The sequence below is a fragment of the Camelus ferus genome, chromosome 9 (genome assembly GCF_009834535.1).
Source record: "Camelus ferus isolate YT-003-E chromosome 9, BCGSAC_Cfer_1.0, whole genome shotgun sequence".
Classification (NCBI taxonomy): Eukaryota; Metazoa; Chordata; class Mammalia; order Artiodactyla; family Camelidae; genus Camelus; species Camelus ferus.
In genome coordinates this window covers 6,907,241-6,920,004 of record NC_045704.1, presented here as the reverse complement: position 1 = coordinate 6,920,004, position 12,764 = coordinate 6,907,241, and the positions used below count along the sequence as shown (strand labels likewise).

Sequence of the window (12,764 nt, the reverse complement as noted above, 5' to 3'; positions counted from 1 at the left end):
GGCACCCCAGCGCATTATGGGACCTGTGGTCCCGGCGCGTTGCGTCATCGGTGGTCGCACGGTGCATTCTGGGAGCTGTGGACCCAGCTGGCGCTCGGGCTCCCCACTCCGGCGCCTCCGCGACGGCTCCCAGGACCGTCAGCCCGCCTCGCAGGTGAGGTGGGTCCGGATGGGGTCCTGCCAGGGTCGGGGCCGGAGAGGAGCAGCCTGAGGCCCCGAAGTCACTACTGCCTGCAGTTGGCTGAGGAGATATGGGGTACCTACGCTTGCAGGAGGGCAGTGAGGGGCTGACCACGAGCCGCGCGTGGATGGACGGACGGACAGACAGACGGACGGACAGAGTGTGGAACTCACTGGTCATCTGCGGGACCCGCTGACTGAGCAGAAGGATGTGGGTCTGCCTGACCAGTTGCGTGTGTCTGGTCGTGTATTTGCATCTGAATCGTCTTGGTGGGGGTTTCTGACTGACAGGCTGAGAGTGTGTGACCGGCCGGTAGGACGATGTCTGACCGGCCCTATCAAGTGTGGGGCCGACAGAGATGTTTGAGATTTTTGTCGGAGGTTCTAGTGATTTGCGTGAGAGGGTGTGTCTGTGACTGACTGTGTGTGATTTAAGGTGTGACTGAGAGTCTGTGTGTGTCTGACAGGCCGAGACCGTGACCGGTGATTATGAGTAAATGTTGGAACGGTGCTGTATGGTGCTGACGCTCCGAAGGCCTTTGTTTACTTGACTGGCTGTGGGTGACACTGAGACAGTTCTGATGCCGGGTGTATTTGGCGATATGACTGACACACCGTGCCTGAGACAGGATGTGTGCCTATAACTGTGACTGACTGAGATTTTGGGTGATTTGCAGAGAGTTTACCAAGTGTGTGACAGGGAGTTTGTGCTTTGCCATGTCTGTAGCTAAAATGATGTAACCAGCAGTCACCCAGCTGGGTTTATGTCCCCCAACACCTTCTGTGGGCTGAAGTCTGGCAGGGGGCCGTGGCGTCATCAGATTGGCATCTCCTGCCTGTTTGCGGTGTGACAAGCCTGTTACCAGGTTGGGTACTAGTAAGAAGTGTTGCCGAAATTTGGCCTCTGTACCCCAATTACCAAATGAAGACTTGAAGACAGTTTTGGGTGAAGCAGAAAAGACAGCTTTATTTCTTTTGCCAGGCAAAGGCAGTCACAGTAGGCTCGTGCCTTTGAAACTGTGAGCCCATTTTAGAGAGGGATAATAGGAGATTTTGTAGCATGGTGCTTCTGTTCAGGATCCCGGATACAGGCTGCGCTGTCTTCCTCTTGTGCAGCTGCGTGGGTGACGGGGCCTCCTGTTCCTGAGGTTTTCAGACTATGTCCTCCCCCTTCATCGGTCCCAGGTCTGGTGTTTGTCCTCTGTCCCGGGGGGTTAATGAGCCATATCTCTTGACATTCCTGTGCCTGGAACAAAGGGTGCTCAGGGAGGGGGTCTGTGGGCTTGTGTTCTAAGGAAAAGAAAAATTTGTGCAGTTTCAAATCAGACTCAAGCGTACTTCAGCGTGACAGAAGCCATTTGAAGTGTGGTTACAGGAGCAAGCTTACCTAAGTTGGTTAAGTAGGCGTGAACAGGGAACCTCAACTTGAAGTGAGGTCAGCACATTGGGGGTGGGTTGAGCATTGTCCCTGTCCATGTGTCTCAGAGACTTTCATCAGAGATTTTCCAGAACAGCAGTTCCAAGAGTACAAAAGGGAGCTTGGAAACTGTTGCTGCATTTGTTGTCAGTCCTGCCACCCCTGCACCCCCTCCTCTGAGCAACAATTCCCTGCATCAAACTCCACCTTTCCTGGTCCCTTTCTCCATTTGCTCAGCACCTGTTTACTGTGCACTTGCTATAGGCACTGTGACTCCAGCATGTCCAGTCTCTCTGGGGAAACTGTATGGTTAGAGCACAGAGCTGGGGGAAAAGAGACCCAGGGCACTCAGAAGGGTACTGAGCCTGCCCCCAGGTGCTGGGGCAGCTCTTGGAGAAGGTGACAGCTAACGTGGGGCCTGGAGGACTAGGAGAAGGTAGACAGGTGCAGAGAGGGATTTAGAGCAAGAGAATAACAGGGACAGAGGAACTGCGGAATTGGGCTAACGGCAAACATGGCTGTTACAGTGGGGTCAGGGCTGGAACACAGCTTTGCTAGAGATCACCGGCTGCGAGTGAAAGGTTTCAGGATTGGGGTCTTGTTTTGCTAATGTGCGCTTCTCCATCTGCCCAAGGCCGTGGCTCAAGTGCCAACGTTCCTCACGTGTCATTTTGAGTGTCACGTCTCAGCAGGTGTGAAGTGGCATCTCTTGGTGGTGTTTGATTTCGCCTTCTCTGCTAGGTGACGACGTCGAGCTTCTTTCCATGTGCTTATAGGCACATTTGTATATCTTTGGAGAAATGTCTAGTCAAACCCTGTGCCCATTCTTTAATTGGATCACTTGTGTTTTTATTATGGAGTTGTTCTAGATTCAGGTTCCTTATCAGATATACGATTTGCAAATATTTTCTCCCTTTCTGTAGATTTCCTTTTCACCTTCTTGATGGTGTCCTTCAGATCACAAATGTTTTTAATTTTGATGAAGTCCAGTTATCTGTTTTACTTTTGTCACTTATCTAAGATGGTTTTTTTTTTAAGTGTATGTGGAACATTCAACATATTTTTAAGTGTAAGTATATACACTGGGTCACAAACCACATCTCAACAAATATCAAATGATTGAAATTGACCAAAGCCCATTTCTGAGCACAACAGACTTAAATCAGTGGTAAAAAGACAATTGGAAAACTCCAAATTGTTTGGAAAAGAGGCAGCAGAGTTCTAAATAGCCCATGGTACAAGAAGAAGCCACGATAGAAATTGGAAAATATTTTTAACTAAATGATAATGAATATGCAAAACCAAACTTGTGTGTGTACAGCTAAAGCTGTGTTTAGAGGGAAATTTAGAGTCTGAAATACATGTCTTAGAAATTAAGAAAGGCTAAACATCAGCTATCTACGAATCCATCTCAGAAGCTGCAAAACAATTAGCAGAGAAAGTAAGGGAAGGAGCATGGGGCTGCCTGGGGAGGGGGCATGTGAGACCAGAGACAGCCCAGGCTCTGTGCAGGGAGTGTGCCTGAAGCAGACTGGCCACGGGGTCCATCTGCCTGGGTCTGTAGCTCAGCCACCGCCCTTCCTTTCACTGTCCAGGAAACTGGGCAAATCTTTTCCTCCTGTCTGACTCCATACCCATAAAATGGAAGGAAAGTTCTCACCTCCTGAGTTTGCTGTGAATTTTAAATGAGTTACTATATGCGAGCATTTAGGAGGGTGCTCAGCACCACGCGGGTGCTGCCCTGATGGTTTTGCTCATCCATGTCTCTGTGAGAGTGAGTCACATCTCAGAGGCCCCAAGCCCGCATCTGCCCTGCTCAGCAGGCATGAAGCAGGGCCCCAGGTTCACATGACAACCAAGTTCTAATCTTCCGGCAGACCCTGTTGGAGGCCCTGGCCGTCCTATATCTCATCAGAGGTCTGCCGCCCAATGGCCACCCCCAGCAGCCCCTTGAGCCCAGTGCCCGGGGACCAAGATGGCTTTCTATGGGTGAAGGTGGAGTTCCAGGCCCAGGACTCTGGCTGTGGCCACACTGCCCACCCCGAGGCTGCATGTCTGCGCCTCCTGCATTTCCGCTGTGAGGAGGCATCCAACCCACATGAGGCCCTGGCCCGGCTGCGAGAGCTGTGCTGCCAGTGGCTGTGGCCCGAGGTGCACTCCAAGGAGCAGATGCTGGAGCTGCTGGTGCTGGAGCAGTTCCTGGGCGCGCTGCCGCCTGAGATCCAGGCCTGGGTGCGGGGCCAGCACCCCAAGAGTGGCGAGGAGGCTGCTGTGCTGGTAGAGGATCTGACTCAGGCCCTGGACCAGAGAGGTGAGCGGTGACACTGGGGGCAAAGCTGGATTGGCATGTGGGCATGCAGGCTTGGATTTGGGGTCACTCGCGTACTGGTCTCATGTTAGTGTCTGCCCCAGACCCTCACGCACTGTGGTAAGCAGGTCTGTTTTGATCGCTAATGACCAAAACCCCAGCTCGAACTGGCCATCACCAGGCAGGGAGGTTTCATGTCCAGGGGCTCAGGTGACGGCATCAGGACTCTCTCGTCCTCCTTTGTTTCTCAGTTGGGTTTTCCTGTGTTAGTTGCATTATTTTTTAAAATTGTGTCTTCTATTGATGTGTAGTTGATTTACCGTGTTAGTTTCAGGTGTACAGGAGAAAACTATAATCTGAAGACACGTGTTAGCTTCCTTCTTAAGTAGCTTCTGTCCCCAAGGGAGACTAAGTTGGCCTCCCAGTCTCAGACTTGTGTCTTATCAGTGTAGAAACCCCACGGGGACAACAGCAGAAGATCCCTGAGCTGAAGCTCACTGAGCTGGTCAAGGTCTTGTGCTTGGCTGAACAGAGTCCCAGGGACTGCTGTGAGCAAGGGAACTTCCCCAAAGAGAACCAGGCTGGATTTGCAGGGTGGTGAGCAGGGGCAGAAACGCCGTGTGTCCCCATGTGCCCCCTCAGAGCCCTCCCTATGCTGACCTCCAGGGTTTGGGTGAGACAGACCTGCTCCAGGCCAGGGTGGGTCCCATCGCTTAGAGACACCCACTCAGGTGTCGCAGCCCAGGGAGGTCCTGAGGGATGCCAGCAGGATCCAGCCCTGGGACAGTCCAGAGCAGGAAGCGAAAGCTTCTCCCAGAGGGTCGCAGCCCTGCCTGATGGTAGCATTTGCTGGGGTGGGTGTGCCAGGAACCAGGGAGGAGGCGTGCTGGGGCGGGGAGAGCATGGAGTTTGGACTCAGAAGAATCACAGAGCCTGGGTAGGTCCACCCACCACCCTGCCTCCTCCTGGCTGTGTGACTCTCTTGTGCCTGTTTCTCTGTCAATAAAATGGGGATTGTAGCCCGTAATTTGCACCTCAGTGTTGTGGACAGGTGTAGAAAGGCAGTCTCTGTGGCACGGGGAGCAGTACCCCGACAAGTGAGGAGCTGTTGTGAAACCTTGTTCAGCTCCTGAGAAGCAGACTTTCTGAAAGTGGCGGGTCAGACGCCCTCCCTGGGCCCCATCAGCCATTCCCAGGCAGATGTCACAGCCCCAGGCAGGGATGAGGGCACGGCCCCATCACTTGTAGGGTCAAGAGTCTTCAGAGGAAATGCAGATGGCACTGAGACAACAGGAAAGAACCGTAGTTTGGGCAGAGGCCCCATGGATGCTATGGACTGGTGCATTCTGGGAAGAGCAGGTGGGTCAGTGCTTCTGGAATAGAGGGAGAAGGGTGGTGGGGACCCAGCGTGTGGCTAGGGAGGCTGGGGGAGTCGGTGGGACGCCCCTGGGCTTAGAGGAGGAGGAGGAGTCTAGAGTGGAAATCCCAACCTGCCGACTAGCTAACTGTGATCTTGTGCGAGTTACTCACCCTCTCTGAGTTAATCACGTGGTCTTGTACCAATTACTCAAGACCTCCCCTCAGATGGGCCTCAGTTTCCCCTCCTGAAACACCTTCACCAAAGTACCTCTTTCTGAGAGCAGAATAAAGCTGAAATGAGGTGGTGGAAGTTAGCCACTGCACTTGGAGCCTAGCACGGAACGAGAGCCTGGGGAGGTGAGCAGCATCATGTCCCTCTCTTACAGATGGGGAAAATGAGTCCCAAATGAGGGCAGGATTGCCCAAGGCCTGGGAGCTGGCCAGTGGCAGAGCTGGGGCCCCTCTGCGGACTTACCCAGCAGTTACTCTGGCCACCCTCCCCTTCCTGAAATCTGTTCAGTAAATGATGCCCAACTATGCGTCCCAGTGCCCTGGGCTGGCTCCTACCTGGTACACAGCCCCTCTCCCGCTCGCCTAGCCCCGCCCCGCCTTCATGGCACTTTATTAGGCATGGGCCTCCGCTTCCCGGGGCGCGCAGGCAGGCCAGGGGGTGCATCACCACCCACAGCAGTTGTCTGCCTGGGGTTCACAGTAGAGTCGGCTGCATCTGGACTGATTCCCTCATTGGGCCTGTAGTTACGGAGCATCTGCAGACCCACCGCGGCCCCGCGGGCGGGCAGGGTGGTAGGGTTGGGAGCTCTAGCCTGCCCCTGGGGTGGGGAGCAGGTGCCCCACGTGCTCACTCTTGCTCCTGCCCTCTCTCAGGTCAGTGCAGCCTCAGGGTTCTTCTGACGCTGGAGCCTGAGAGACTGGAGAGTTTGGAGGGTTGATGGGGCCGGTGGGTGAGGGGTGGATGGGAGCCTGTGGCACGAGTTTGGGAGGACAGTCCTGTGCCCTTTCATCATCCAAGACACCAGATGAGAAACTCTATCCTGGAAATGGGGCCAAGTGTCCGGAGTGGCGCACATCTCCCCTTTCAGAGTAAGCCGGGCTGGGCAGCACAGGCGAGACCTGGTCTGGAGGAAGCAGTGACCCTGCGGTTCTGGCTATTTCAGGACGGGAGCTGGGGTCTGAGCTCTCAGAGGCAAACTGTAAGCAGAGCAGCTCAAAGAGTCGGAGCCGTGATTCGGGGCCTCCGAAACCCTGGTGGGAGGGCTTTCCCTGGGACCCGCCCTCAGCAAGGCCTGCGAACCCCAGGGCAGCTCAGAGAGGCTGGCCAGGCTCTCAGGGAGAGATGGACAAAGTCTGCCACCCAGGAGATGGGTTTCAGGAGGACGCCCCCATAGACCAGCTGGGCCATGAAGCCAGGGCCTCGGGGGAAGGTCCCGCTGTGTGGCCAGACTTCACCTCTGGAGAGAAGACTCCTTCCGAAGAGAAACTGGGGCGGTTGGTGGATACCGGACAGGGCCCGCCTGCACGTCCTCAGGAAGGGGTCCTCCAGGTGCGGCAAATGTGGGAGCACGTTCCAGAGCCGGCGGCCCTGGGGGCGCACAGAGGAGCCACTCGCGGAAGTGCGGGGAGGCCTTGGGCCGCAGCATCCACCTGGCCCAGCACCACGTCGTACACACCTGGGCAAAGCTGCACGCATGTGAGGAGCATAGGAAGGCCTTCAGCCGGGTAACGCATCTGAGTCAGCGCCGGAGGGTCCACACCAGGGAGAAGTCCTACAGGTGCGAGGCCTGTGGCCGCACCCTCAGTGACTGCTCGGCCCTGATCCAACACCTGAGAACTCCGGAGAGAAGCCCTATCGTTGTGAGGTTTGTACAAAGGCCTTTGCGCAGAACTTCTCCCTCATCAAGCCCTGGAGGGTCCACGCCTGCCAGGAGCCCTACAGGTGCAGCGATTGCGGGAAGACCTTCAGCCGCAGCTCCGCACTCACGGTTCACCTGAGGGTCCACGTCACCCCGCTGCCCTGACTGGAGTGAGCCCTCAGGGTGGCCCCACCTCCACCAGAGACCCTGAGTTCCCAAAGGGGTGGGAGGGGCAGGGGTGGGGGACTGATGAGATTCCCCAGAGTGACAAGGTGATTCAGGGCAGGCTCTGGGCTGTCTGGTGACAGCTCTTCATTAGGGGACCCAGATGGAGGCCCCTGGTGAACATAAAGGTATTCAGGCCAGCTGGAGAAGCTTCCAGAAGGCTCCTGCCACCCTCCATACCCTGCTCAGGCCCTTCTCAGAGAGAGCACAGCTGAGCTGACAATGTGGATCATTCCTTGGAGCCAGGGCAGCTGGGGTCAAGTTGCTCTCGGGACTCAGTGGTCCCCAGGGGCTTGATGCCGGGTGTCTCCGGCTTCACATTCACACGTGGTGTCTTTTCTCGCCCATTCCCTCCGGCTTGGCCCAGGAGGGGCACCTGCCCAGCCCACCGCTGTGCCCTCGCACCTGGTGCCTCACTCGGTCCATTGTGTCTCACTCCACGGCCAACTTGAGAGGCTGCCTTTCCCAAGGAGACTCTCTAGACCCTCAGCCTCTCTCCTACCTTCCCTGTTCTAATCCAGGGCACCACATGACACCCACCCGGCATGCACTTCTCCTGCCCTGCCCCCTAGTCTTACTAGGCATGTGCCCTGTTGGTTTTACTTAAAACCATCTCTCATCCATCTGCTGCATCATTGTTACCTGTCATCTGGATTCTGGCAGGGTCTCATTCCTGACCCTTCCTGCCTTCATTTTACACACACAGACGCACAACATGCACCCCCCGCCCACACACACACACACACACTATTGTTTCATTCTCCACACTCACCTCCAGCAGGCAACCTGAATACAATTATGTCTCCACGGTGGGAAGCTCCCCAGGGAATGGGTGACAAGCATGCCAAGACATAAGTCACTTTGGGTGCCAAGCAGTCTCTCCAGGTACCTTCTTGTGTGTATATGAATATTGTCACCTTTCTATGCGTGCAGTGATGTGAAGATGGTTTCAGAGTACTGCCTTGTGGGACAAGGCTCAAACTCCACCTGCCAGTCACAATCATTTGCAACCCAGCCCTTGGCCTCATCCCCCGTGGCCCCACCAGCCACATGAAACAACTTCTGGTTCTGAAGAAACCATACTTTTTTCCTGCCATACGTGCTTTTGTGCCTGTGCCTGGAGCCCTCATCTCTTCTTGCCTCCAGGATGTTTCAAATGTCCTCCGCAACCTCAGACAGACTTCAGCTTGCCCTTCCTGCTTCCAGAGTGCCTCATACTTACTTCTCTTAGACCTCCTACCATATTCTAGTTACTCCTTGCAGAGCTGTAGTTTGTGTTTTCCAAGGACATCGAGCTGCTCAGAGCAGGGGCCATGTCTTACTCTCAGTGTCCTCAGCGCATGGGGCAACAGGCCCTGACCAATGTCTGCTGAATGAATGACTGATGCTTTCCCGGGGGCAGTCACCAGGCTCCACCCTGCATTGTCCTTATAGATGGCTAGGTGGCCATCTCCCCACCAGCTGTGGGCCCTATGGGGCAAGAACAGTCTGTAACAATCAGACAAGCCTGGCAGGTGGTGGCCGCTGTACAGTGTTACTGCACTCAGTCTGCCCTTTCCATGGCGCCAGAGCCTCCTGTACCAGCATCCTGTCAGTGTGCCCTCTGGCCTCTCACAATTCTGTACTGTCCCTCTTTCAGGGTCCGTGTCTGTAACTGGATGTCACAGCCTCTGTCCCCAACTGCCAGGTTGCAGCCTCCTTGCCTCTGTTTCTGATGACCCCACTGTCTGTGCACCATTTGACCCCATCAGTGTTGTGAACCGTCATTGTCACCATCTTGCCCTGTGTCTCTTCCTCTTGTCTTGGATTTGTCCCTCTGTCTCACGCGTAAACAAAGACTGGTGAGTGAGGTCCAGGATAGGAAGGCTGAGACCCAGAGAGACTGAGAGTTTGTGTCAGTGCCTCTGAGAGAGCCCTAGATACATCTAGACACAGACTGGCTCCCACACGTGGTGCAGCTGAGGCCGAGACTGAGGGAAAGTTGACGGGCGGAGGGAAAAGCCGGCAGTGAGAGATGCATGTTGCCAGTGACATCAAGCCTCCAACAGGCTGCAGGGCCCCCGCCTCCCTGGGCTGCTTTGGGGACCTGGGATAAGTGACTTCCCTGAGCCTCAGTTACCTGCTCATCTGTAGAGAGGGAATAATGAGACCTGATCCAGGGCCAGGCTCCTGGCTGTGACTTGTGGCCTCCGACTCCACCTCTACGCTCCCACTCACCTGACTTTGCACTGAGGAAACCAGTCTCCTTCCCCCTGGTGCTCTGAGCATCTCTAACACCCACTTGGCCTCGAGAGTGTGTCTGCCATGTTTGTCTAAAGGGGAGGGAGGTCCAGGGAAGAAAGGAATCTTTATTAAGGGCCTACCTGTGTTGGTCAGTCTGCCAAATGATTTATATACAGCACCTCATTTAATCCTCACACAACCACCCCATTCACCATAGGCCGGGACGAGGGGTTTGAGCCTAAGTGACCGGCCAGGCTTACACTGCCAGGGTAGGAGCACTTGGACTCGAGAGCATGTTCACATGTGTCAGCAGTTTCAACAAGCACGACTATGCCTCGCAGACTACACCGAGCAAATATAATAGACTGGATTTCTGTCAGATCCAAGCGTATGTTCTTTAGAAGAAACACACCTAAAACAAGGACACAGGAGAGTTGAGGGCAAAGGAATAGAAAAGGATACCCGAGGCGGGCATGAAGCTGAAGAAAGCTGATGGAGCAGTGTTAATTTCAGACAAAATAGATGTTAATATGGAAAAGCACTGTTTTTTTTCCCCTTAATGGAGGTGCTAGAGAGTGAACCCAAGACATCCTGCACGCCAAGCACCCACTCTGCCAGTCAGCCACCCTCCAGAAAAGCATTGTTAAGGTCAAAAGATCACTGTTTTTTGAAAAAAGGAACAGTGCATTAGGATGATGTAATAGTTTGAAACCAGGCAGGTTATAACAGCCTTGTTATGGGACAGAATCACAATGAGAAACTGATGAAACCATAAGTGTAGTTGGGAATGCAATCACATTCTTTGCAATGACAGTGGAAAGAATATTGAAGAAATAATGCTGGAAACTTTCCCAGTCTGGCAGAAAGTATAAACTTAAGGTTCAGAAAGCTCAGTGAACCCAAAATAGCATAATCTCAAAGAAATCCATACCCAGACCCATCATAATCAACGCTGAAAACTAAAAACAAATTTTAAAATTTGGAAAACAGCCTGAGAAAAACTATGTATCACAAAAAGATTGATACAAAAAGATCATAGATTTCTTACCAGAAATTGTGAAGGCCACAGGGCAGAGAAAACATTTTTAAGTGCTGAAAAAAAGAACTGTCAGTCCAGAATTCTATATGCAATGAAAATACACTTCAAGAATGAAAGCAAAATACAGACATCCTTAAATGAAGCAAAAACTAAGACTGTTGCCAGCAGGCCTATTCTAAAAGAAATGCTAAACGAAGTTATTTTAGAAGGAAGGGAAATGACAGCAGAAGGAAAATGAAAAGTAGTAGGTTGCATATATTTGATCTTTAAGATATGCATGACTGTGGAAAGTGAAATTTGTAACGTTGTCTGGGAGAGTTTCCAGTGTATGTTGATGTGGTATATATGACGACTGTAGCATAAAGAGCAGAGGGCATCAACATGCAGTGATATGTTTGAGATTTGTGCATTTTACTGTATATAAATTGTATCTTAAAGAACCATTAAGTAAAAAAAAAATTTCTTTATTAAAGAGGGAAGGGTAAAGAGACCTATATAGTGATAAAATTTGTACATTCCACTTTAAGTGGAAAAATGTCAATTCTAAGAAGACTGAGAAGAGTTAAGTATGCATATTGTAATCCGTAGAGAAATCACCAAAGAAGACTATACAAAGAGATGATCAAAAATTCAGTAGATGAATTAAAATGGAATCTGAGGGGAAAAAAAATCCAAAAGAAGGCAGGAAAGGGGAAACAGAGGGATAGCAGAAGGAAAAAACAGAAAAGAAAAACGTAAACCAAAACCCAAGCATTTCAATTATTACATGTAAGTGGTCTAAACATACCATTTAAAAGAATTTTCCAGAATGAATTTTTTAAAAAAGAAAATAAGAAACCCATGTTAAATATGATATAGGTAAGCTTAAAGTAAAAGAGTAAAGAAAGATAGAATACAAAACCATCAAAGAATGCTGCAGTGACTATATTAATATCATACCAAGTAGACTTCAGGACGAGGAAAATTACCAGGGATAGAGAGAAATTACATGTTAAAGGGCAAATTCACCAAGAAGACAACAGTTCCAAATATGTATACATCTAACAACAAAGCCTTAAAATACAGGAAATAAACACTGATAGAGCTGAAAGAAAATCATAGAGAAATTCACAATTAGAGTTGGAGACTTCAACACCTCTCTCTACAGGACCCACAGAACAGAAAGACAGAAAATCAGTAAGGATACAAAAGAACAGAACAACCTCACCAACCAATTGGATGTAATTAACGAAGTTGCCAATAGTTGACCTTTTTTTATCCACAAAGAAGTAATTTCCCATGATTTAAACTAACACAAACCTATTTTCAAGCCTAATATTAAGCTGTTAGTAATGTTTCCGTCCAAAAGTCAACAATCTAAGTTTCCACCTGAAGAAAATGAAGAAGAACAAATTATTTCAGCAGGATGTAGGAGTGGAATGGTAATGATACAAGTAGAGATTCACAAAATACAGAAGAGACAATACAAAATGAGCAGAGCCGAAAGGTAGGTAGTTCTTTGAAAATATTAATATAATTGATAGCCCCCTAGCTACACTGACCAAGAGAGAGGGAGAAGGGTCTTAACCTCAATCATGAAAGAGGTGACATCACTCCAGACCCTGCAGGCAGTAAAAGAATACAGGAATATTGTGAACAACTCTATGCCAATAAATCAGACCTCTCAGGTGAAATAGGCAAATTCCTTGAAAAACCAGTTTATCAAGCATTTGTTGGTAATGCTAACCTAATACACACTGTATGCCAGCACCTCGAGGGCCAAGCTCCAGGCAGGGCTGGGCAGTAGTCCAGCAGGGTGTCAGGCAGCGCCGAGGGGGCTCAGGTTTAAGGGAAGTGGGAAAGAATGGAAAGACTCCCAACTCTTCCCACAGCTCCAAGCTTTGATGTGGGAACTGGCCTTCGGTTGGAGACACAGTTGGGCACCACCAGTTGGTGGCCATTTGGACTGGGAGGACAGAACTAGAAAATGCAGCCTCCAGACTGCCTCCCAGTTCAATCAAGATTAGTCTGGAGCTTCAAGCTACCCTCCTGCCCACACCTGCTGGGGACTGGGCAGAGGCGACTGGGGAGTAGGAGGCAGCTTACTGGATAACAGCAGAAGGGAGTCTTGAAAAATGTGGGCCAATCCTTGGCCTCCCCACC

At 51.4% G+C, this 12,764-nt stretch overlaps 1 protein-coding gene across 1 annotated transcript; it reads left to right on the top strand.

The window, feature by feature from the left end:
- On the top strand, window positions 1-11,464 carry ZSCAN22 (zinc finger and SCAN domain containing 22). Its single transcript, XM_032487358.1, is given in 6 exon segments — window positions 1-3,908; window positions 6,440-6,484; window positions 6,487-6,615; window positions 6,618-6,657; window positions 6,689-7,110; window positions 7,113-11,464. Coding segments are annotated over 6 exon segments (1,206 nt in total). The 5' UTR covers window positions 1-3,526; the 3' UTR covers window positions 7,301-11,464.
- The last annotated feature ends 1,300 nt before the right edge of the window (window positions 11,465-12,764 follow it).